At 46.0% G+C, this 21815-nt stretch overlaps 1 protein-coding gene across 1 annotated transcript in view; it reads right to left on the bottom strand.

Annotated features, from left to right (window-relative positions):
- PRKCA (protein kinase C alpha) overlaps window positions 1–18086 on the bottom strand; it is a 364235-nt gene extending 346149 nt beyond the window's left edge. The window contains exons 1-2 of the mRNA XM_079904472.1: window positions 17751–18086; window positions 14914–14945 (exon numbers count right to left, since the gene is read on the bottom strand). Coding sequence (XP_079760598.1) covers window positions 14914–14945; window positions 17751–17923 — 205 coding nt within the window. The 5' untranslated portion in view covers window positions 17924–18086. The remainder of the gene's footprint in view (window positions 1–14913; window positions 14946–17750) is intronic.
- Window positions 18087–21815: the final 3729 nt, after the last annotated feature.

Genomic DNA, 21815 nt, shown 5'->3' with positions numbered 1-21815 from the left:
CACGCTGCCAATAAAGAAAAACATCAAGGGAGGATCGGGTTTTTCCATCCAAAACCAACTCAATTCCTGGCTGAAGGCCAATTCCCAGCAATCACATGAAATTTTCAGCATTTCAATGATAATATTTTTAGAAAAAAATTCACTACTATAGATTATTTTTCTGAGATATTGTGCTTCAATGGAATAATTAAGAGAAGGGGGATATACAAACACCCAGTAGCGAGGTGAGGTAGTGCTTCCTATCTCCAGCATCAGAAGATCAGCAGCTGACAGGATGCTTAGAAAGCAGGTGGCCCAGGGTGACGTTTGGCCTCCCACGTCAATGCCCACCAACTGCTAGGTAACAGCTACTTGGAGCCCCGACTCGAGGATGAAGTTGAAAGAGGACCACGAAAGAGACCCATGGTACCTGCCACAGCAGCCGGCAAAAGAATGTTACATACTTGCTACCCCGAATAGAACCCAACCCCCCCACTGCAACGAGGGAAGAGGCCTAAACTGGATTTAAAAGCAAGATTACCTATCTTCCAGTCTAGTGCTCGTTTATCACTGGAAGGTCTCTTAACTTTTACACTTTAACTTACACATGTTGACTTTTTTTTGAAGTACTCTTCAGTGCTCTATGTGTCTAAGTCATCCTTACCCAGTTGTATTTTAAACTCCCTGATAAGACTCAGTCTGTTCACTTTTATGAAAGCCCTCCTCCGTATCAACAGCTAGTACATGGTTCTGTCCACAGCAGATCCAGGGAGGTGACAATCTTCCCCAAAGAGGACGACACCAAATTCGCCTCACACGCTTATTCTCTTTACGCCCACATGTCCCAGCGTAGAATAACTGTAAAACCCAATTTTGATCTTAGGTTGGATGTCAAGACCAGGAACAAGACGACCATATGGACAGTCATGTAGGTGAGGTTTAGACAAGCAAACGGCTATATAAGTTCAATCAGTAATTATTTCCACCACCCACAGAAAAGACACACACACTTCCTGCCCACAGAAGTACTGGGTAACAGTAAAATTCGCACAGAGGTGCAATGAACACTGCACACTTCGAGAACCTCCGACAACCAAGTCTTCCCACAAGTAGCGTGCAGCACACGTGCCCAGGTGGCTTACCATACTCCCTAAAACTTAACTAGTTCAATTGGTTTATATTCACTTCTCAGTGTTGGATACTTTGATAGGAAAACGCCATTCATGGTCTTTCCGCATTAATATACGTGTAACTAACATGCATGTGACCTTATAAAGGCATCTTAAACTATATAACCCAAATTAAATTCGAATCCAATCAAACCTCTGGATCCAGCTGCCAATTTGCAGGAAATACAGGGGAAAATGATGTACTATGAGCATCTAGTTACCAAGATTCTGACTGTGGGAAACTCTACAGGTCCAAAAACCCAGGGACGCCTCCAGGTAAGTTATAAGGAAATGGGGAAGTTATAGAGAGACTTAAGGACATTTCCAATTATTTTTAAACGTGCAAGATTAAACTACAGTATCTGGGGATAACCCCATGATAGAACTAAACGAAACACACAGAAGTGATGGATCTAAAAGTCACGGAAGTAGTCACTTTGGGGGAAGAAACGAAGCAAATGCGGACGAGTCAGGCTCTCCTGCTTGAGCTGGGCAGCAGTTACAAGCAACGGTGGCTTTATGGCCATTCATTACACCATACATTTTCTGTGTGGTTTTATACATTTGCATTTTATTTTACAATGAAAGGTTTAAAAGGTATGATCCAATTTCCCTCCCTAAGGATGCGCTAAAGCTGAACTCTCCAATACCATATAGCCACCCCCTGCATGTAGCTATTTAACTTTAAAAATAAATGCAACAAACAACTCAGTTCTACATTTCAAGGGCTTAACAGCCAGACGGCACCAGCGGCTACCCTACAAGACAGGGCAGATTATGGGGCATTCCTGCCAATACACAAAATTCTATCGGACAACAACAGTCTAGAGAACAAGCTGGCTTTCCAGATCAAGCTCTGAACTTCTAGTTCGTCTCTCCAGAAAAAACCTGGCAGATGCATGAGATCCGTAACCTTCAGTGGCTTCCATTCCTATTTTTCTGCTTGCAAATAAGACGCCTGGCAGTGACAAGCAATATAAACTCATTGACAACCACCCAGCAACCAGTGACCACAGGCAGACTCCACCCAGACTGGCATTACTCCAGGGCAACTAACAGTAATAAAAAACAGGAGCGGTCTCATTTTTTTGTTTTAAATCAAGGAAGGCATCTGATTGCACCAATGCATGATTAGACATACTATACCGATACAACAAAACATGATTTACCTCCAAGACTAAAAAATTAGATGCACTCTGGGATCCTATACAGGACCCCACAACAGAAGGAGGACATTAGTGGAAAAACTGGTGCAAATTCAAATAAGATCTATAGTTTAGTTAATACTGTACCAATGTTAATTTCCTGTTCTTCCTAATTATACTACAGTTATGAGAGATGTTAATATTGGGGGAAGCTGGCTGCAACAGAAATTCATTGTATCATTTTTCAACTTTCCAGTGAAACAGAATTAGTTCAAAATAAAAGTGTGAAGGAAAGCTTTCTCCCAAAGATTTAAGGAGCTGGATGAGAAACTCCAGTTAGAGCCAAGGATGGTTCAATCACTTGAGGATGAAATGAGATTGGTGTAAGTTTCAGTTCATAGAACTGAAAGTTCCCCACTCACTGCCTCACCCCAGAATCAAAGATTTTCCCAGGAAAGCTGACTCTGAAAAGGAAGGCTATTATTCAAAGCAAGTTATGACTTCCACACAGCAGCAGGTGCAAAGGAGCAAAAAACAAAAGTGGCCTGGAAACTTCCCACTCCTTGCTGGTTACACAGGAGGCCCTGCTGTAAAATTTATCAAGCTATACACTTATGATCAATGCATGTTTCTGTATATAAAAAGTTTTTAAAAAGAAAAAACTTCCTACTTTTTTTTTTTTTTTTCCCTGCAGTACACGGGCCTCTCACTGCTGTGGCCTCTCCCGTTGCAGAGCACAGGCTCCGGACGTGCAGGCTCAACGGCCATGGCTCATGGGCCCAGCCACTCTGCAGCACGTGGGATCCTCCCGGACCGGGGCACGAACCCATGTCCCCCGCATCAGCAGGCGGACCCTCAACCACTGCGCCACCAGGGAAGCCCCAAAAACTTCCTACTCTTAACACAAGTCCTATCAAATCTTCAAAATTATTCATATATATCAAATCAGCAGTAATAATTTACCTTGAGTTTCCTAACTTTGAATCTGATTCAAAGTCTCTTGGAGCAATAAAGATGTCCAAGAGTATGGGAGGGAAACTCACCAAGGAAAAAAAAATAGGAACCATCACTTCTGGCTCATTTTTAAAGCAACTGAGAAATCTAGGACAGGAAAGAAAATTCCCCAAGCAACACTTACAAGACTTATGTTGTGTTTGGATTTAAATAGAAAATACTGAAAAAGGTATGCATAAAGTGTCCACGTTTAACTTCAGTTCCATCATTTTGTATATTTTCTATATTTATGTATTTCTAAGATCAGAACCTCAAGTCAACACTGAAACTAAGGTTTGACGTCTATATTTGGCTGTACCACTGTTCAGAAATAATTTCAATTCTAAGAACAGGTCACTGTACTACAGAAGGCAAAGCCACATAAACTTTATGGTTATATTTAGTCACCCTTCAAATCTTGCTTGGGGGCCTCCAAAAATATGTGCATTTGTAGGTTAATACTAGTGGGTTTGTACATGTGTACTTTAGGTAACATATAAAATGCAAAATAAGCTGTTGTAATATCTCAGTGTAAGATTACTAGTAGACTAAGTAGCTCAGGGATGTAGTTGCTCCCAACGAATCATGAGGAGCTAAAATTAGACAAAAGTCAAATATGTAACTTCAAGCAGAGCCATTTTCCTTGCCCACGAATTCTCATCCAAATTCAAAGTCTTACACATCTTTAATATTTTAAACAAGATGTTTGTTATTACCAGACTGGTAAGCCACGTCATGAAAGATGAACATACAATCCTTACTCAGTAAACCTCCTAGGCTTTAGAGCAAGATGCACATTTGTCTCTGAACGGCACTGCCGTTTTTCAAAGGCAATAAAAGGAATCCAGCGCCTGCTCCAAGTTTCCAGATTTCCTCAGGCTTCAGTAGATTATGGGATGAGCACCTAGACTCGCTGGCAATAGAACTTAAGATGTAAGACTAGAGAGTACGCTTAAGTACAAAGGTTTATGAGCTACCAGGAAGCAGGAAGCGGCAGTGGGCACAGCACCACTTTACAGGAGTTGGGGCATGAAGATCAGTTTTGCGGTTGGGTTTACAGCACATCACGGAACCCTCGTGGCCGGGTCCAAGGCTGTGAACTCAGGGCCTCAGTTATACAGCCTCCACAATCCCTTCCTGCTTTAAATCCCAAGACCACGGCGCTTCTTGATCCTGTGACTACAGACTTCACCAAGGAGGCCAAGGTTAGTACTTAAATGGACGTGAATTCAGAGGACTAACCCGCATTTAAATAGAAGCATGTTTTTAATTACCTACAGATATAGTAAATATAATGGTTAAGAGAGCTATCCAGCTTCTTAGTGACTAAAATCTCGCCCATCTGACGTGACTATATTCTACTAGTTCCATTTTTTCTTTTTAATCCTAAGTCTCCACATAGTTTTAGGCTGCTCGGACAATATATACAGATCAAATAAAATTTGACATAAAAGGGACACAAAGGAAATGCAAACAAGAGCCAGAAGTCGACGATGTACTCTCAACTTTGGGATAAAACTTCATTAATTCTCCACCAATAGGCAAGTTAGCCAAGCACCTTGTTCACGAACGAGCCTATCAAAGTTCACGGCATGAATGCTGTATTCTCCCCCAGTTTATGCTTTAGTCATGACAAGCATTAGTATCACACCTCTCACCGTATTAACTGAAGAACAGAAGCCCAGAGCCTCGCCCAATGAGTTATCATCTGATCTCCAATACCTTTGCCGCTTACGTTAATTATTCTACAGCAGTGCATCAGATTCGTTTTAGACCACCCACGGCACATCTCAAGCATAAACTGTTCCAGCTCCCACCCAACAGCTAATCTTTAATAAACTGTGATTTTGCAAGTTAATTTGCATCACATGATCAGACTCCGCTCAACCAGCAGGTGCTGTGGTGCTTGACGGTTCTGATTAAGAAAGGGAAAGTAAGACAATGCGTCTCGACCCTTAACCCAAACTTGATTTTGAACCTAAAGAATAAATAAGGATCAGTCCTGCATGTTTCTGAACTGTTAGAAACTGAAATTAAAACAGCATGATCAAGTTTTCCATGTTGAGTCACTCAGACTGAAAAAATTAATGTAAAACTAAAGTGATAAAAATCACTTTAGTGATCAAACTCACCATGTGAAAACATCAGATATACTGAAGATTTCAAAATTAGGCCTATGACTAACAGGATCATTCTGTAATCCACCTATTAATGTTAACTTACAACTTTTCGTGATTACAACTGCATTAAGCACCTTTTAGAAAAAAAGAAGAAAGTATGATTTAAACTACTCCCTACACCGTAAAACAGTTAAGAATCAAGTTGCAATTTCCGAAGTTTTAAAAGTGAGCCATCTCCCATTTTCACATTTTAAGATAATTACGTATAGTTGTATGCATTAATTCAAAAGGGGGAAAATAATTTAAGCTCATTTACTGCCACTGAACTTCAAAACAAATCCAAATGGAAACTAACGCAAACCTTTACAAGCATGAGCTTAGCTTTCTAGTTTTATGCCAACTACAAACAGCACTACAAATCATACTTTATTAGACAATCTGACAGAAGGAAAAACAAGTGAAAACGTGAGTGAAAGGGACTGGCTACTTATCAGTAGAGCTTCAGATACCAACAAGAAACTACTGCGATACAACAGACACTCCATCACCCTGGTCTCAAAGCTGCAGGACAGTGGGCGAGTGCTTAGCCTCTGCCCCAGCGTCCATCCCTGGAGAGCGGGCACGGGAACGCCAGCTCCCGGTGGGGCGGGGGCCCATATGCCGAGCACATACCAGCGCAGCAGTCTTCTGTGAGTTCCGATTTTGCAAAGCTGAAATCCAGATGAAAGCCCATCTTATGTTCCCACCTGAGGTGCTCTGCAGCACCCCTTTCCCTTCCAAGGATTCTGATTAGGGTTATAGCACTTTCCCCACAGTTTAGCCCCGTGGAGAAGGAAGAAATAACTGAGAATGAACCAGAAATTCTGGAAAAATAAACCCGTGTGCAGTTTTTAAAGAACAATGTGCTGCCAGTTTTAAATATGTGATGTTATTTCTTTGTTATTGTTTCCCTTATTGATGTGTATGAGCCTACTGGAACTCAGCCTTCGTTATCACCTCCAGTCCTAATCGCCAGGCTGGCCACCAATAGTACCAGCTTCAGAACAAAGACCCTCGGAATAGTGTCAGAGCAGCACCCTTACTAAAACACATTTTCCAAAAAATACAACATATCTGACATTGTGTGTAATACTGTTCTTTCCTGTAACTGCAACATCTTTCTGAAAAGTGAGCATGACAGTTAAAAACTACAAGAGGGGGCTTCCCTGGTGGCGCAGTGGTTGAGAGTCTGCCTGCCGATGCAGGGGACACGGGTTCGTGCCCCGGTCCAGGAAGATCCCACATGCCGCGGAGCGGCTGGGCCCATGAGCCATGGCCGCTGAGCCTGCGCGTCCGGAGCCTGTGCTCCGCAACGGGAGAGGCCACAGCAGTGAGAGGCCCTCGTAACGCAAAAAAACTACAAGAGAAAGTCACGGATTAGCAGAGAAGAGCCCACCTGTGGGGACAGGCAGGGGGTAGACCCTCGGGCATTTCTCCATCTGCCCTATCGGGGGGTCAGGGCTGGCAACACCGCCAGCACCACAGCCTCCCTGGACCCCCAAGTCGCTTTCAGGTTCTTTTACTCCATTATTTCCTCATATTAGAGCATCTCCCCCCAGCTCCCCAAATGAAGGAAATCCCACGCATCCTACAAAGCCCAAATCGAAAGCCACCTCTTAAGGAGCCAAAAACACATCTTCATCCTCATGTCGGTCGACTCCTACTTGGTTCAGACTTATGACGGTGAGCTGTCTCCATCTACGCCGCCAGGCTGTCTGCCCTGCGGTGTCCAGCAGAACCTCCCGCTACAGGCAGCAAGCACAGGGGCGTCACCGAGTTGAACAACTTCATCCCTGCATACCTCCACCATCCAGTGAGGTGGCTGAGGTCTGACAAAGCAAGAGGAACCAGGCGGCGGGGCACCTGGGGTAACAGCACGGAGTCTGGACCCACACTGCCTAGCACGAGCCCCAGCTCCACCATTTCCCAGCTATGTGACATTGGGCGAGCTACCAAACTTCTGTGCCTCAGTTTCCCTAGCTGTAAAATGGGGATGACACTGCGGACCTTTTCAGAAGTGTCATGAGGATCAAATGAGGACTGAAAAGTGCTCAGAACAGTATTTAAGAGTAAGCACGACACGGGCGCTTGTTATTGTGTTTCAAATACAGGAAAATCTCCCCATCGTAGACTACAGTGCATGAGGCACTAGACTCATCACTCCAAGCATCATGGTTTCACCAACAGGATCACTGGCACTTAGGAGTCAGATCATCTCTAAGAGAATTTTGCTCAGAATTCAGCTGTTGATTGGATCATGCTCTTATCCCATTTCTCATACAAGTCTGTCCAAGTTGGATCTAAGTTTGTTTATAGTACACACCATCAGGTCCCGGGCTTCCACTCTTATTTCTTACCTATTAAAGTCACCCCAGTTAATTAATGATCTTGTATTTCCCAAAATGCCCAAACTAGAGGTGTATAGATATTAGGGGGAAAACACAGCAAACGAAGGCAAAGATTAACTGTCCTCATGCTAATCTTACTTGGTGAACTTGCTCTTAAATAATTCTTATCTTGCGCTGACAATTAATCAAATCATTCCCCTCTATTCTATTTCCAGAAGCCATTTTCCCCTTTGTATAATTTAAGAGGGTTTCTTTTAATGTAGCTGTAGTAATTTCAACTAGATTTGACAGCTAAAACCATGCCAATCCTGAAATGTTCACGTCTCAGGTTAAAGTCTAACATGAGTTTTCAGTCTGAGGGGAGAGACCTGAAATAAAGGGTTTGTCGTGGAAATTCTGACAGACACACGAGGACAGCAAGGCCTTCATTCTATGTCACCAAGACATGTTTCAGTGTTTCCCTCAATGGCAGCATTCTTTCCTCCCTTAATATAAATTCAGGCTCCGTAAGTACCAAAAGTTTCCATTTGGCTCTGAAAAGTGCTTTGTGCAGAACGATTAGAATCTGAACCCGAGCTCCACCCCACCAGCCTGGCAGATTCTTCGGCACTCCTTTCTTTAAAAATGACCACGTGCTGTGCTCAACGGGGCGCTTTTGCAAAGAAGTTACGGAATGAGAAAGCTCCTGGGTTGTCTGGCGTGAGGCAGCACTTAACACGACTTTCTTTCAATTGCTGAAGCCTGTCACGGGATTGCAACTGGGTGACAACCGTTCCACCCCTGCGCCCCCACTCCTCAGGTGAAGATACAGAAACCTTTCAGGAACAAGAAGTTTAAAAACACCAGAATCAAGTCGAGCTACTACTCTGTCTGGAGCATCACAATCTGGTTTCAGCCATTAGCAATCTCCAAGCAAAGGACCATTTAAACGACTGTACCAAACACATCCTGGCACTGGTTTTGTCTTTTCACCCCTGTACCCCACCTAAGGCATCGCCCCTCCTGCTGTGGCAGAAAGATTCATTTCTGATGTCCAGATACTTCTCTAAAGTTAGAAGGCAGGCACACCAAGTGGTTTATTCCTATCGTACTAATTCATTAAGCTTAACATGACATAGAACTTATTACACACATGAATTAGAATTTTCTGTTCTATATTTTGACTAACGATGCTTAGCTTCAGAAATCACTTTTTCTTATGCCATCTCAAGATCTACCCCTCGCTGACATAACTTTGGATTATAAACTAGACTTCCAAGTAGGCAGGGGCTTCCCTGGTGGTGCAGTGGTTAAGAATCCGCCTGCCAATGCAGGGGACATGCATTCGTGCCCTGGGCCGGGAAGATCCCAACGTGCCACGGAGCAACTGAGTCCGTGCACCACAACTACTGAGCCTGCGCTCTAGAACCGACGAACCACAACTACTGAAGCCCGTGCGCCTAGAGCCTGTGCTCCACGAGAAGTCACCGCTGTGAGGAGCCCGCGCACCGCAACGAAGAGCAGCCCCCGCTCGCTGCAACTAGAGAAAGCCCACGCGCAGCAACGAAGACCCAACACGGCCAAAAATAAATAAATTTATATAAAAAAACAGTAGGCAGGCAGAAGTGACTGTGATCCTTCCAGCTAGGAACATTCATACCATACCTCTAATATTTACACAATCTCACACCCAGCAAATATTTACGTAGTGTCAACCGAGCACCAGGCACTGCACTAAACATGGAAGACAGAGAAATAAGCCTCAGTCCTTGCTCCCAGGGCTGGTAGAGGAAACAGACAGGAAATACTGTGGGGGGAGGGTCCTATGAGAGGGAGAGCACCCAGAATGGCAGGGAGGACGGAAAAGGTCCAGGCTAAACTTCAGGCTAAGACTCCAAGTGTACTCTCTGGGCAAAAACAGGTTGGAGAAAGCATGGCGAGAACACACTTTCTGGAAAAGTACAGCTTCCTTCAAGTGACAGGAGGATGGGAGGAAGGAGAGCAGCCTTAAGATGAGTCAGAAAAAGCAAGGCAGCGGGACTGAAGAGACTGAATGTCCTGGCAGGGAGCCGGGCTCCATCCGTACAGGGAAGCTCTGCAGACAGCTAATGGCACCTTGAAAACCCCTGTGAAGGAAAAACCAGCATGTTAAGGGTTAATGTGACTAAAAACTCCTCCAGGAGAGTGAAACACTCAGGACACTAAGACACATGGTAGAAGTAAAGGAAATTTGCATGTCAGATTCATCTGCAAAAATAAATACTTGAGATTTCTACCAGCATCAGCTTCGGGGGGTGGGGGGTGTGTGTGTAAATAAAAGCACTTTCACTTAATGTACTGAGTGAAAGAAGAGCAATTCAAAAAGCCACTAATCAGAAATCATTTCGTAACAGTTGGTACCAAAGGGGAATCCCCTATACTAAGTTTTCTTCATGTGTCTCTACTTCTGAGAGGAAAAGAAAGTTCTAGCTGCCCATCTCAATCACTTTCCTGCATTTTAGGGATTACAGACAATTTCATCTTCGAAGTTGAAATAACCCTTTAGTCTGACCTCAGTGCAAAACCTCCAGCCTTCCGAATTATACTCACTCTTACCTGGACCTGCCTTTTTGGAACTTACAGGTAACCAGACACTCACCTATAGTTCACATAGCTTCTAATCTGGGGGGAGGGTAACCAAGTGAGAAGCAGGGTCGTGAAATGCTGACCTGTTTTGAAGATGGAAAATCCTGGCATCAACTTCGGAAATCAATGGGCCGCCCCAGAGTCCAGGGGTGGCTGATCCAGTACACGGGAAGGACAGGTACTCTGTCGAAGGCGGCCAGCTTCACCACGCAGCCCCGCCCGGGTCCCAGCCCCCAACCCTCTCCTGGCGCTTGCTGGCCACACTGCTTGGCTCTCAGAACCCTGAGGCTTGTGGTGAGTAACTAGGCATCCTTTTCTGAAAGGCTGCCAACCCAACCCCCTGTTAGAGATCACCCTCCCTTAGACGGCCCGGTTTTCTGGGATTCCTCAGCTCCTACAGCCAAAGGGGGAAACCATTCTTTTTTCTTCAAACATCAACTTTCATTCTCAGAGAAGGAGTATCAAGCACTGTCCTACTTGGGTAAGCCGAAATATGGACCCTGAAACAGGCCTTCAAGATGGAATGTCATCAGGAAAGGGGTGAGAAAGCTGATTTCTTCACCCTCAACGATGGAAAAACACAGAGCTTCAGTTAGCCTCACAACGCACAGTATTTGATGTGTGCTCGGCAGGGAAACGGCTCAAGACTCAAACCTGGCTCAGCAGCGCTGTGCGAGCACATGAACGTGAATGAACTCCCTGCAGACGGCTTGCACGTGCCAGGCGGACCACCCAGGACGAAGAGCCACAACAGTAGATCCCGGTCACCCGTGGGAATTCATACTGATGCTGTCTCCAGCGTGTATTCAGAGAGCCTGGGTGACAGTACATTTTAACTTGTGACATTCACCATGAAGGAATAGAAAAAGGGAAAACAGAAGCAGGTTAGCCAGATGTAACAGACTATTTGGCCCGTCAAGTAAGCAGGTCACTTTTGAGAGGCTGCTTCTATCACTGTAAGTAGAGAAGGGCATGGGTCTTGCTAACTGAGGGGGAAAGAAACGAGTTGGCTCATCCCCTTCCCAGTAGCCAACGTAGGCGATACGGCCGCTTGGGGCACCACGGCCCCCGAGGAAGAGCATCTGAGGCGGCCGGCACTCTCGGACAGCTGCTGGGAGCAGCCTGAGCAGGACAGAGACCCCAGCTGGACCCAGGCCTTCCGGGCTTGAACCTCAACTTCCTCAATGCCCAGGGCCAGACAAGCTTGCTTCTATCCTTCCTTCAGAAGCAGGCAAGGCCAAGCTCTCCAGCAGCCTCACGGAGGTGAAGTGAGCACGGAACAGATCAAGCCAACCCACAGAACAATAAGCCAAACAAAAATACAGCAAATTCGAGTCCTGTCATTTCGGCTTGTCTTCATCTCCAAGAACCGGAAGAAGGTTCCACGGCTGCAAGATCTACCCTGTCCTCCCCCAACGTTTAAGGCCCTTGGTTCCAACCACGTCAGGCAGCAAATTCTCACCGCAGGATCGGCTTCTGTTACTTGCCCTAGTAACACATTTTCAGGGTTGCATCCCTGTACCACGTGCGCTGTAAGGACGGAATAGAGTCCAACAGGTAAAAGCGGGAATGACCCAACAGATCTCTTCAGAAAAGCTTTCTGCGTCCATTTATGTTATATCTTGGGGGAAGGGAAGAAGTGGGAAATCACCTCACATGTTTCTTTTGGAAACACCCTTATAAAATATGCTTTCTAGATGGTACAGATTACAAACCCAGTTTTAAGGACTAAAACTTGCTTATTTCTTTAGTCTTCCAATTCTGACTTAACACTAAACAATAGTGAATATTTTAGGTTTAAAGCTAAACGAGTCCATGTATGTGTGACTCGGAGCATCTGCCCCCTTTGAGCTGAAGTAAACTCAGCCGCAGGTATTTTATCTTCTGACCAAAGCAACACGCCACACACTTAGAGCTGGAACACTACACCCCCTCCATCAGGTGACAAGTACGGGTACTAAAAGCAGCCTCAGCCTCCAGCTGTCATCCCTAGAGGGTGGGCTGCAAAGGGCACACGTGAGGACGAGTCATTCTGCTAAGAACGAGCCTATCAAACCAAACCAACAGGAAAAGTTGAGTTAGAGATCAGGAGAAAACTTAACATCTGACCATTTAAGAATATACTGAAGACTGAGACAAGTACCAAAATAGGAAACACTGGGTAACCATTATGTGATTACGAGCACTGCCCTGAGCTAACATTATCTAAGTTACAAACAACAAGATAATGGGTTAGCACAGGCCTGCTCAGAAGTCAAAAACTACAGATGACACATAACTACACAACTGTAACAAGCAGCTCCCCACAAATAGACTTATAACTTGAAATGGTTTCTGTGAATTAAACATCTGTAAATACAATAGGGGAACTCATTCAAGCGATCAGGTTTAATTCTTCAAAGCAAAGAATACTGCATAGAGCACACGTTCACTGCTATAGTTCGGTTTGTAAACCCTGAATTTCAAATATAAGGAAATTCACAGGACAGATACAAGGGGCTAAAACATGTTGGAAGTGCTCAAACTTACACGAGAGATGGAATTTGAAAGAGGCCCTTTTCACCTACCAGAGCAAAAATATAGGTAAGAATGAAGAGAAAGGGGTACTCTATTGATACTGAAATACAAATTGGACCCTTTTTGGAGAGCAACTTAAAGCTGTGCTCATTGCAGTTTAAAATGTATCCACACACACTTCTATGTATCTATTGTAGAAATACCTGGAGCCCGAGGATATTGACAGCTGTATTTGTACTACAATAGTACAGAGAACTTAGAAACATTTAAAATGTCTCAGAGACCGGTGAGTCAATTTGTTATTTCCACACATGCAAATAAGGAAGAACTGATGTTTTGATATGGAAGGACACCTACCACCAAAAAAAAAGCTGCAGAATGACTGAAAATTTTGATTTTTAAAAAGTATGTGTAAATAAGTGAATGAATGGATGTCTTAAATAGAAGTTATTCCTGAGGGTGGGAAAGGAAACGATTTTTATATACAGTGTTTGCGCAATTTATGAGTAGCACTTCTATAATTAAGGTAAGAGGGAGTGATTGGATGTGAGATTATTAACCTGCTAATCCACTGGAAGTTCAAAAGATGCCGAAAAAACCATTCAGGTCCTGCTGTAGCCTAGTATGGCCAACAAAACCGGCAGGTCCCAAAGGGACAAACCTTATCCTGGGGTTCTTTGTATTTAAAAAGCTTATTTTCTACATAACATACCCCCTTTCTCTTGTGCATTATCTAGACCATTTAGTAAATATTTTTCTTATGAGTTTCCCTAGGCCTCCACATTCAAACACATTACCAAAAATAACAGGAGATATAGGTATCACATTAGCCCCGAATCACAAGGCTACATCTTTAAACTTCCTAAAATCCTGTTCAAAGACTTCAAACGTTGCCTATAAAGTTCAGGTCCACAACTTTGCGAAGTGGAAAGAGTCACATCTTCCTTTCGTTTCTTAGACTGGCAACACGCCTTTCATTCTTTTGCAAAGGACTCAACTTGATTTCTCAATGTGACTCTCCAAATAAATTTATTCAATAGGGGTGTTAATCACAACGTAAAGGAAAGTAGAACACTGATTATACATAAAATCCCCGCATCCAAAAATCTTTAGAAAATGCATATAAGAAACAACTTCACAAGCGTGCAGGTTTTAAATGGTAACCAACTTACGAGCACAATTTTAAAGTTACAGGAAGTACACCCTGTGTGTCTCTAACGCACTTAACGTTAAACACTGTTAGTATAATATTTTCCAGGCTAGAATGCACTTTCCACTTGCCCTAATAAACCGAAGCCCAGATGGGAAATGTAACCAGAACTAAGTAAACATAATATAGATAGGAGAGCCAGAAGGTGGGCTAATGAACTGGGATGACTTCACAAGCAATAAGGCATTCTAAAAAAATGTTTCAACAAACAGAAAGGTATGAAAAGTTAGATATTTGGAGGGTGTAAAATGCAACTACAGATCAGAGGAGGAAAGGGATTTCTTTGTGGATGCAATGGAGAGCGTAAGATGAGATAACGCGCCTCATGCTGCAGCCGCCTTAAAACGTGCAAACTTTGTTCTGGATGACAATCGACCATCAAAAACCAGAAACTCACTAGCGTGCTGCATAGCCCAAGATTAGGGGTCCAACCCAATGCCTAGGTAAAAAATGGACAAAAACAGGAAGAGCCACACACGCCGTGATTTCATTTTTTTCTCAACACCCACACAAAACAGCAGTTTCTGACAAGAATGTTCTTGGCAAAAAAAATAAGTTCCAGGAAGGTTTTTCCCTTGAAGAAAAAGGCAGCTCTATATGCAGATTACGAGGCAAAATACCAAACAATTTTTTTAAGGCCCAAATTTACAGCCCTCATATTTTGAGAACACCTAAACAACGTTTTTTGGGGGGGGGGGGGGAGATCAAAGATGACTGGAAACACTGTTCCTGTCTGGAATGCTTATTTCATGCTGTACCTGAAAATAAAATCCAACGTGGGCAGCTTACCTTGGCACTGGAAGCCTTGTTTCCCAAACCCCCTGAAAAACAAACAAGAAGATTTCTTAACATATTGTGTGTTGGATGCCACATCCTAAGCCAGTTATGTAACAAAGCTTTCTAGTTAAAGGTTTGTACATGAAACCCAATGATGTGACAGGAAAACATGCCTAAACAGCTCAGAGCACTGGGTCAATGCAGCTTCAAGAAGATCTGACCTCCAAAGGCTCCCTAAGCTGTCTCAATGTATTCGAGTTTTTTTTTTTTTACACTGTTATCAACACTTAAATTTCAAGGCAAGAACATGACTATAAAGTTGTTGGCTACAATATTCAGGGAACAAGGAGAACCTGACCTTACGGTTAAAAAAAAAAGCTGAATTTGGTCCCTAAAGACCAACTGAAAATTGTTTCTCCCTAAAGACAACAAGCAGCTTCATCATTTGTTGTGAATGTAAGTATTTGTCTAGATATCGCCAAGCAGCGCCACTCTTAACATTAAACTTTGGCTTAAAGGAGCCACATTTTACAAACTATCATCCCTATTTTTCGCATGTGAGATTATGATTTAATTTTACCTAGAACCAAGGGCATTCAAAGCACATTCAGGAACTATTTTGTTCTTGTAAATTACTTTAGAGAATTTACTTTCTAAGCAGAAAATCCTGATGTGGACGTTAAATTGCAAACACCATTCCAACTAGGATGAACTACATTAAAATTCTCAGAAGGTTATGAGTCATAATCTCTCACTTTACATAGCATTTTAAGTTTACAAAGCACTTCACATATCTTTATAATTAACTGTCATCCCCACCCAGAAAATAATTAAACGCACTTAGTTTTAAAATATCAGTGCTTTAATATTTAAATGACTTGCAAATCAAGGACCCAGAAAAGAAAACTGAAAAATTAAAACCACTGCTCAACAAAGCTGGGGAATATTTTCCTGGAACTTCCAAGGGGTTGCTTTACAGCTAAGCAGAGAACTGTTTCAGGGATTACTCCGTGAGAAAGAGGCCGGGGAGATCTTTATTTTCCACTCACATTACACCTGGTGACCTGACATGCCACGTCAGTTCACCAGGGGCTAGCAATTGATAGTGGAAAGTCTTCAGCGAGCCTGGATATACATGTTGCAAGTCCCTTTTCTACCTTACCTACTTCCTGCAAAAGTGATCAGTAGTCTAGCTGTTCCCTCTTAATGGAATTTCACAGCTGATACACGAGGCTGAAGACCTCCCCTTAACTAAATGCAATCTCCTCTCTGCCCTAATACTCCAAGAACTTAAATAGTCTTATCCACAACTACCTATGTGCTCCCTGGAGCACAACTGCTTCATACGCTGACTACACGTTGGAAACCATTCACGGAGGTAGCTGTACTTTTCTTAAGTGTACTGTTGAGCTGATTTCTAAGACAATTAAGCACCTCATTAGCACCCCGTGGGTGGGGCTCTCCTAGCGATGACCTTCCCAGGTGTGATGGATTCAGATAACGCCACAAAGTTAAACACCTATTGATTAGCGCCATGTTTGTGGGCCTCGCCCTTAGAGACGATTTTCCCAGGTGTGATGGATTCAGATAAAGCCACACATAAAGGAAAAGTTAAACACCTATTGATTAGCGCCATGTTTGTGGGCCTCGCCCTTAGAGATGATTTTCCCCAGCTGTGATGCATCCAGGTAGCGTTCTCCAGAGGGCCTCAACAAGATCCACATGCCAGCTGGCTGGTGGCAGGGCGCGCTCTGTGCTATGAACCTGGTGCCATTCCCCAGCCTGGCGGGGCGGGGGGGGAGGGGCAGGAGTTACGGAACCCTAGACATGTCTGACTTGGGGCGGGTGTCCTACATCCAAGAACAAGAAGTAGAAGAGGCAGAGTGGCTAGCAACCTAATTGGAAAGAACCTACTGCTCCTCTAACTGGAGCATTTGGACTACCTTTAGTTTCAGCCTTCTCAAATAGAAGAATTGAGGAGGAATCACCGACCTTTATGAAAAGGCCAGTTAAAAGCCACAGCTCTCTCACGGGAAGAAAGCACATACACGATTTCCTCTAGTTTCACAGGGTTCAGAGAACCCGTCTCTAAAGCCCACCACTTACCCATTCCCCGTAAACCCCCGGGGACCCCCGAGTTAATTTCTGCGTTCATTGAAAGTTACCAGAACTCTGACACCTTCAGCCCTGCCAGCGTTTTTCTTACGGGCTCTGTCCTCACACGCTGGGTTTTACCAGCCTGACCCCGTGCTGACGCGGGTTATTTTAAAGGACTCCATCTGCCCTTCTACCGTTTACCTGCTCCCTTTAGCTCCCCCCTCCCCTGCACGCTCTTAACAGTTGGTCGCCTGTCCGCTCTCCCCGGGCTCACGCAGGGAAGCCAGAATCACTCCGTGGCCAACAGGTACGAGTTGCAGCGGGCAGGACCCAAGGCTGCAACGGAGCCAGAGCCGGAGCCCGAACCCGAGGAAAAAGGCCACGTCCACACCCGCGAGGCGCCCGGCCCCGCTCACCCCCAACCCGGGCCGCGCCGCGCAGCCGCCGCCTGCCGCCTCCCAGACTCTTCCCTGGGGACCCGCCCTCCGACTCTCCGCGGCGCTCGGCCCTGACCCACGGAGACTCCCGGTCTGTTCCTGGGACGCCGGGGAAGGCTGGGGGGCCTGTATCGCCCCCTGCCGCGGCGGGGGGCGGCCGGCCGGCGACTCCCGGCAGTCCCGCCCGCGAGCGTCCTGCCCGGCGCGCGCGTAGCGTCCCAGGCGAGTTGGGACTCCCAGCGGCTCCCCAAGTTCCCCGGGAGAGGCGGCCAAGACTGGGGAGGACCGGCCCCGCGCCCCGCCGCGCGCACCCACCAGATAAAGTCGGTGCAGTGGCTGCAGAAGGTGGGCTGCTTGAAGAAGCGGGCGATGAAGCGGTGGTCCTTCACCTCGTGCACGTTCTTCTGTCTTAGCGCCCCTTTGCGGGCGAAGCGGTTGGCCACGTCCTGAGGCGCCGCCGAGTCGTTGGCCGGGAAGACGTCAGCCATGGTCCCCCCACCGCCTGCTACCTCCGCCGGGAGCGGAGGGCACGGGCGGCGGCCGAGGCGCGGCAGGAGTCGGGCCGGAGCGGAGCCGCGCCGGAGCGGAGCCGCGGGCGCGCTGCTGGCCCCTTGCGCACTGACAGCGGCGCCAGCGCTGGCGCTTCCGACTCGGGCGGCGGAGGCGGCCCGCCCACCGCGCATGCTCTGAGCGCGGCCCGGGCGGGCGGGGGCGCGCCGGCGCTGGAGGAGTCGACGCCCCCGCGTTTTCCGCGCCGCGGGGGAAACAGAGGGGGCGCCCGGACCTGGGAGCTAAAGGACGCCGCGGAAGCGGGCCCGTTCTCCGCCGCCACCGCCTCCTCCTTCTCCCAGCCTTCCTCCCCCTGGGCCGCCCGCTCCGCTCCGTACACCGCACACGCCGTCCAGCTTGTCGTCGTCGTAGTCGCCGTCTTCCTCCTCGCAGACTCCGCTCGCCGCGCTCAGACGCTCACTTACCTCTCCCGCTTCCAAGACCCACCGTGTTTCCGGCCCAAGAGCCCAGCTTTTATAAGCTTGCATCAATTTGAGGTTTCACCTGGCTCCAATATCCAACCCCCGCCCCTCCCGGGCCACCACGCTGTTTATTATACACGGCAGGAGAAAAGGAGCTACTTTCAATTAAGGAACACGGGCACTTTCACATGCTTCCAATTGAATTGTGCTTCACCTGCGTCTTGTATAGACGTCTAATTTGGATGTTAGGACGGTTAAAGGACTCGTCCTGGTTGTTTATCCCGTTACTCACTGACTACCACAGTTAAATCATGGATGATCAGGCTTTCTTGATTTTACAAGTCCAGAACCTTAATTTAGAACTCATTTTGCATCCTAGGCTAACAACTGCCTTACTGGCAGGTGCAGAGCGCAGCCAGTACATTTGTAAATTACCAAGTAAAACTGCTTGTGAAAGGGTGGCTGGCATGGGTCTTCGAGGACGCACGTGGGGTTGTACCAACTAATCACTTGCTGAATATTCATTAGTTCTGCCTGGAGGATGCTAAAATACATGAGGGAAACAACGTTTCATTATGGTTTAATTTCATCGTCAGATTCACTAAATTCACAAAACAACTTCATCTACTGAAGATAGCGAGAAAGGGAACATGTTTAATCCTTCGAGAGGTTTAAAAAAGCAAGAAAGCTTTCCTAAGATCTATACTATCTTAGAGCATATCACATAGACCAAATAGGGCTACCATTTTTTAAGACTGCCCAGTTGAACGCATGATGACAGGAATGTCTTTTATGTTTTGACACGTGTTAGTTATTGGCCCGCCCTTAATGGGGCATGCACTTTGCTGGCTCACTTGCAATCTCTCCCGCCAATGTACTTGGAACTTAAAGAGATTGCACCTGCTTGCTATCCTGGTCAGAAATTTTGCCAGTAGTGGTGGCCCCCTCCAGTCCAAGGGGGCAAAATAAAAGGAATGAAAAGCAGGGGATGTCGGGCATATTGAGCAAATTCTCTGCAAAACACCATAAGCGTCTCACACCATGGTTGTTGATGGCTTAATACTTGTAAATCACATGGAACACGGTAGAAAGAAACAGATTCTTGCCTCACAGCCGTCTCTGCATCTAAGACCAAGGTCCTCACACCTTTTATGAAGACAAGCTTCCTTCTGTTTCCCTGAAACCTTGATATAAGGACAGAAGAAAAAGATGGGAGAGCTGGAGGGAGGAGTTGCAGATGGGGTGATCTCTGAGCACAGTGACAGGCAAGATGAGCTAAGAATCAAGTGGACCTTGGCAGCAGCCTGGCCATCACCTGTGTGCGAGTGGAACCACTGATCTCAGCAGCGGGGAGACCAGAGAGAGACAATATCTCTTTTCTTTCTGGTTGTGGCTTTGCTCTCTTGCCTCAGTGCTTACTGTCGTTCCTTATGGGCAAGGCGAGAACTCACTGGAAGTTTGTTGTTTGATGGCTGGGCTGAGCGTCAGTACTCTATTGCCTACAGATGGGCTCACTTGTGGCGCAGGGCGTGGGGTTACACCTGGGGCGGGGAATCCTCGCGCAGTGGAACACCACCCCCGGCAAGGACAGATGAGAGTGTGGGCCACAAGTGGCCCTGAAACCGACCCAGACCCTGGGCACTCCTGGGCACAAAAGCCTTTCTGTGTCCCCCACTTCTCAATTACAGGAAATAGGCTTCATTCAGCCTCCAGAACCTTCCCTGAGTTCCAACGGGCAGGTTCAAACAGTTACTAATCAGGGAGGGGAGGGGGATGCAGAGACCAGGGAGGAGCGGTCAGGAAACAATAGTGCAGCCTTGGCGCAGGGCGTTGGTCCCCCCACTCAAAGGATACACACATAATATCTCTGAGCTGTTTTGCAGATACTGAAACCCCCTCCAGGTGGGAGAAGTTAACTGCACGCTGCCCACAAGCACGGAGACACCAGACCGGGTGGACCCAGAAGGCTGGTGATGCTGACTCCTGGTTACCTCGCCACCAACCAATCAGAAGAAGGTCCACGAGCTGACCACGGCTCTTTGAACCATTACTAGAAAACTCCTCACTACCCCCTCCAGGTTGGGATACACAGTTTTGAGGGCATGAGCCCGCTGTGCCCCCCTTTGCCTGGGAAAATAAAACTATCCTTTTCTGCTTCAACCCAAAACCCTGTCTCCGAGATTTAATTTGGCGTCCGAGTACAGAGGCCAGATTCAGCTTCAGCCCCAGCAGCCCACCTGAGAAGGATCTCCATGGTGACACTAAAATGGAGGGGATTCCAGAAAGGGGAACCCCTGGGGAGGTGGAGTGGTCAGTGAGACATGGATGTTAGCAATGATTTTAGAGTCTGCTGTTTCCTGGGGAAAGTGCAGGAGAGCAGATATGGTAGACTGAACACACCGTTTGTGAGAGTCCTCCTCTGTGACCCCTGACCTTGAGGAGGAAGCCCAACACTCTTTGCAGAGGTGCTGCCTGGAGCAGACTTTAGGAAAACCTCAAAGCAAAATACCATCGATCCCTAATTAGATACACTGTATTATAAGAAGCCCATAATTCCCTGGTAAGGGAAAGCAGGATGTAAAACAATATTCAGAGATGCCATTTTTTAAAATGTATGTACACCCACATCTATATGATATAAATATGCCTGTGCAGTTACACACAGGTGTATACAAAGATATACACGGCAAAACGTTCATTTCAGTGACTGTCTCTGGATGGTGGGAATACAAACGCTTTTCTGTGCAGGAAGAGAAGCCTTTGGCCTAGGGTTTACATTTTGAAAGGGCATTGGAAACCGTAATTTTTAATGTTGTCACCAAAAGGAGGTATTTGTTATTTTTAACACAAAAGGTTTTATTGCCAGAAATTCACTGTTGTTGCATGGAGTAGAGATGGTACTAATTTGCATGTGAAATGCTCGGGAAGTGTTTTCAGCCGCTGACCCTCACCTCCTCCTTAGCCCCAATCCACAACTGGAAGTTAAATTCCTGAGCGGACTGCCCAAGGAAGCTTCTAGGGGTCCAAGGGTTCTGCTTCCTCCACAAAGTGTTTCTCCTCCACTTTCTCCCAGGTTTTCTCTAGTAGCCATGGCACAAACCAGATGGAGGATCCAGAAAACCTGGGTTCGAGTCCGAGCTTCAGCACTAACTGATTTGTGTAATTTGGATAAATTAACTTCTCAATTCTCTCTCTCTCCACCTAAAAATGGAGATATTGATAACAACCCTAGGATTTTCTTAAGCATTTAACCCGATGATACATATATATAAATGTATATAAATATAAATAAAACCAGATGGTGGGTAGTAAGTCCTAAAGTCTCCTACAAATGCAAGGTAGGACGGTGGGTCTCAGCTTTACCAAGCATGCATTTCGGAGAAAGTGAGTGGTGAGACCCACCCCCCAC

Source organism: Stenella coeruleoalba (genome assembly GCF_951394435.1).
Source record: "Stenella coeruleoalba genome assembly, chromosome: 19".
NCBI lineage: Eukaryota > Metazoa > Chordata > Mammalia > Artiodactyla > Delphinidae > Stenella > Stenella coeruleoalba.
The sequence above is the reverse complement of the archived record's forward strand: the minus strand, read 5'-3'. Positions and strand labels throughout refer to the sequence as shown.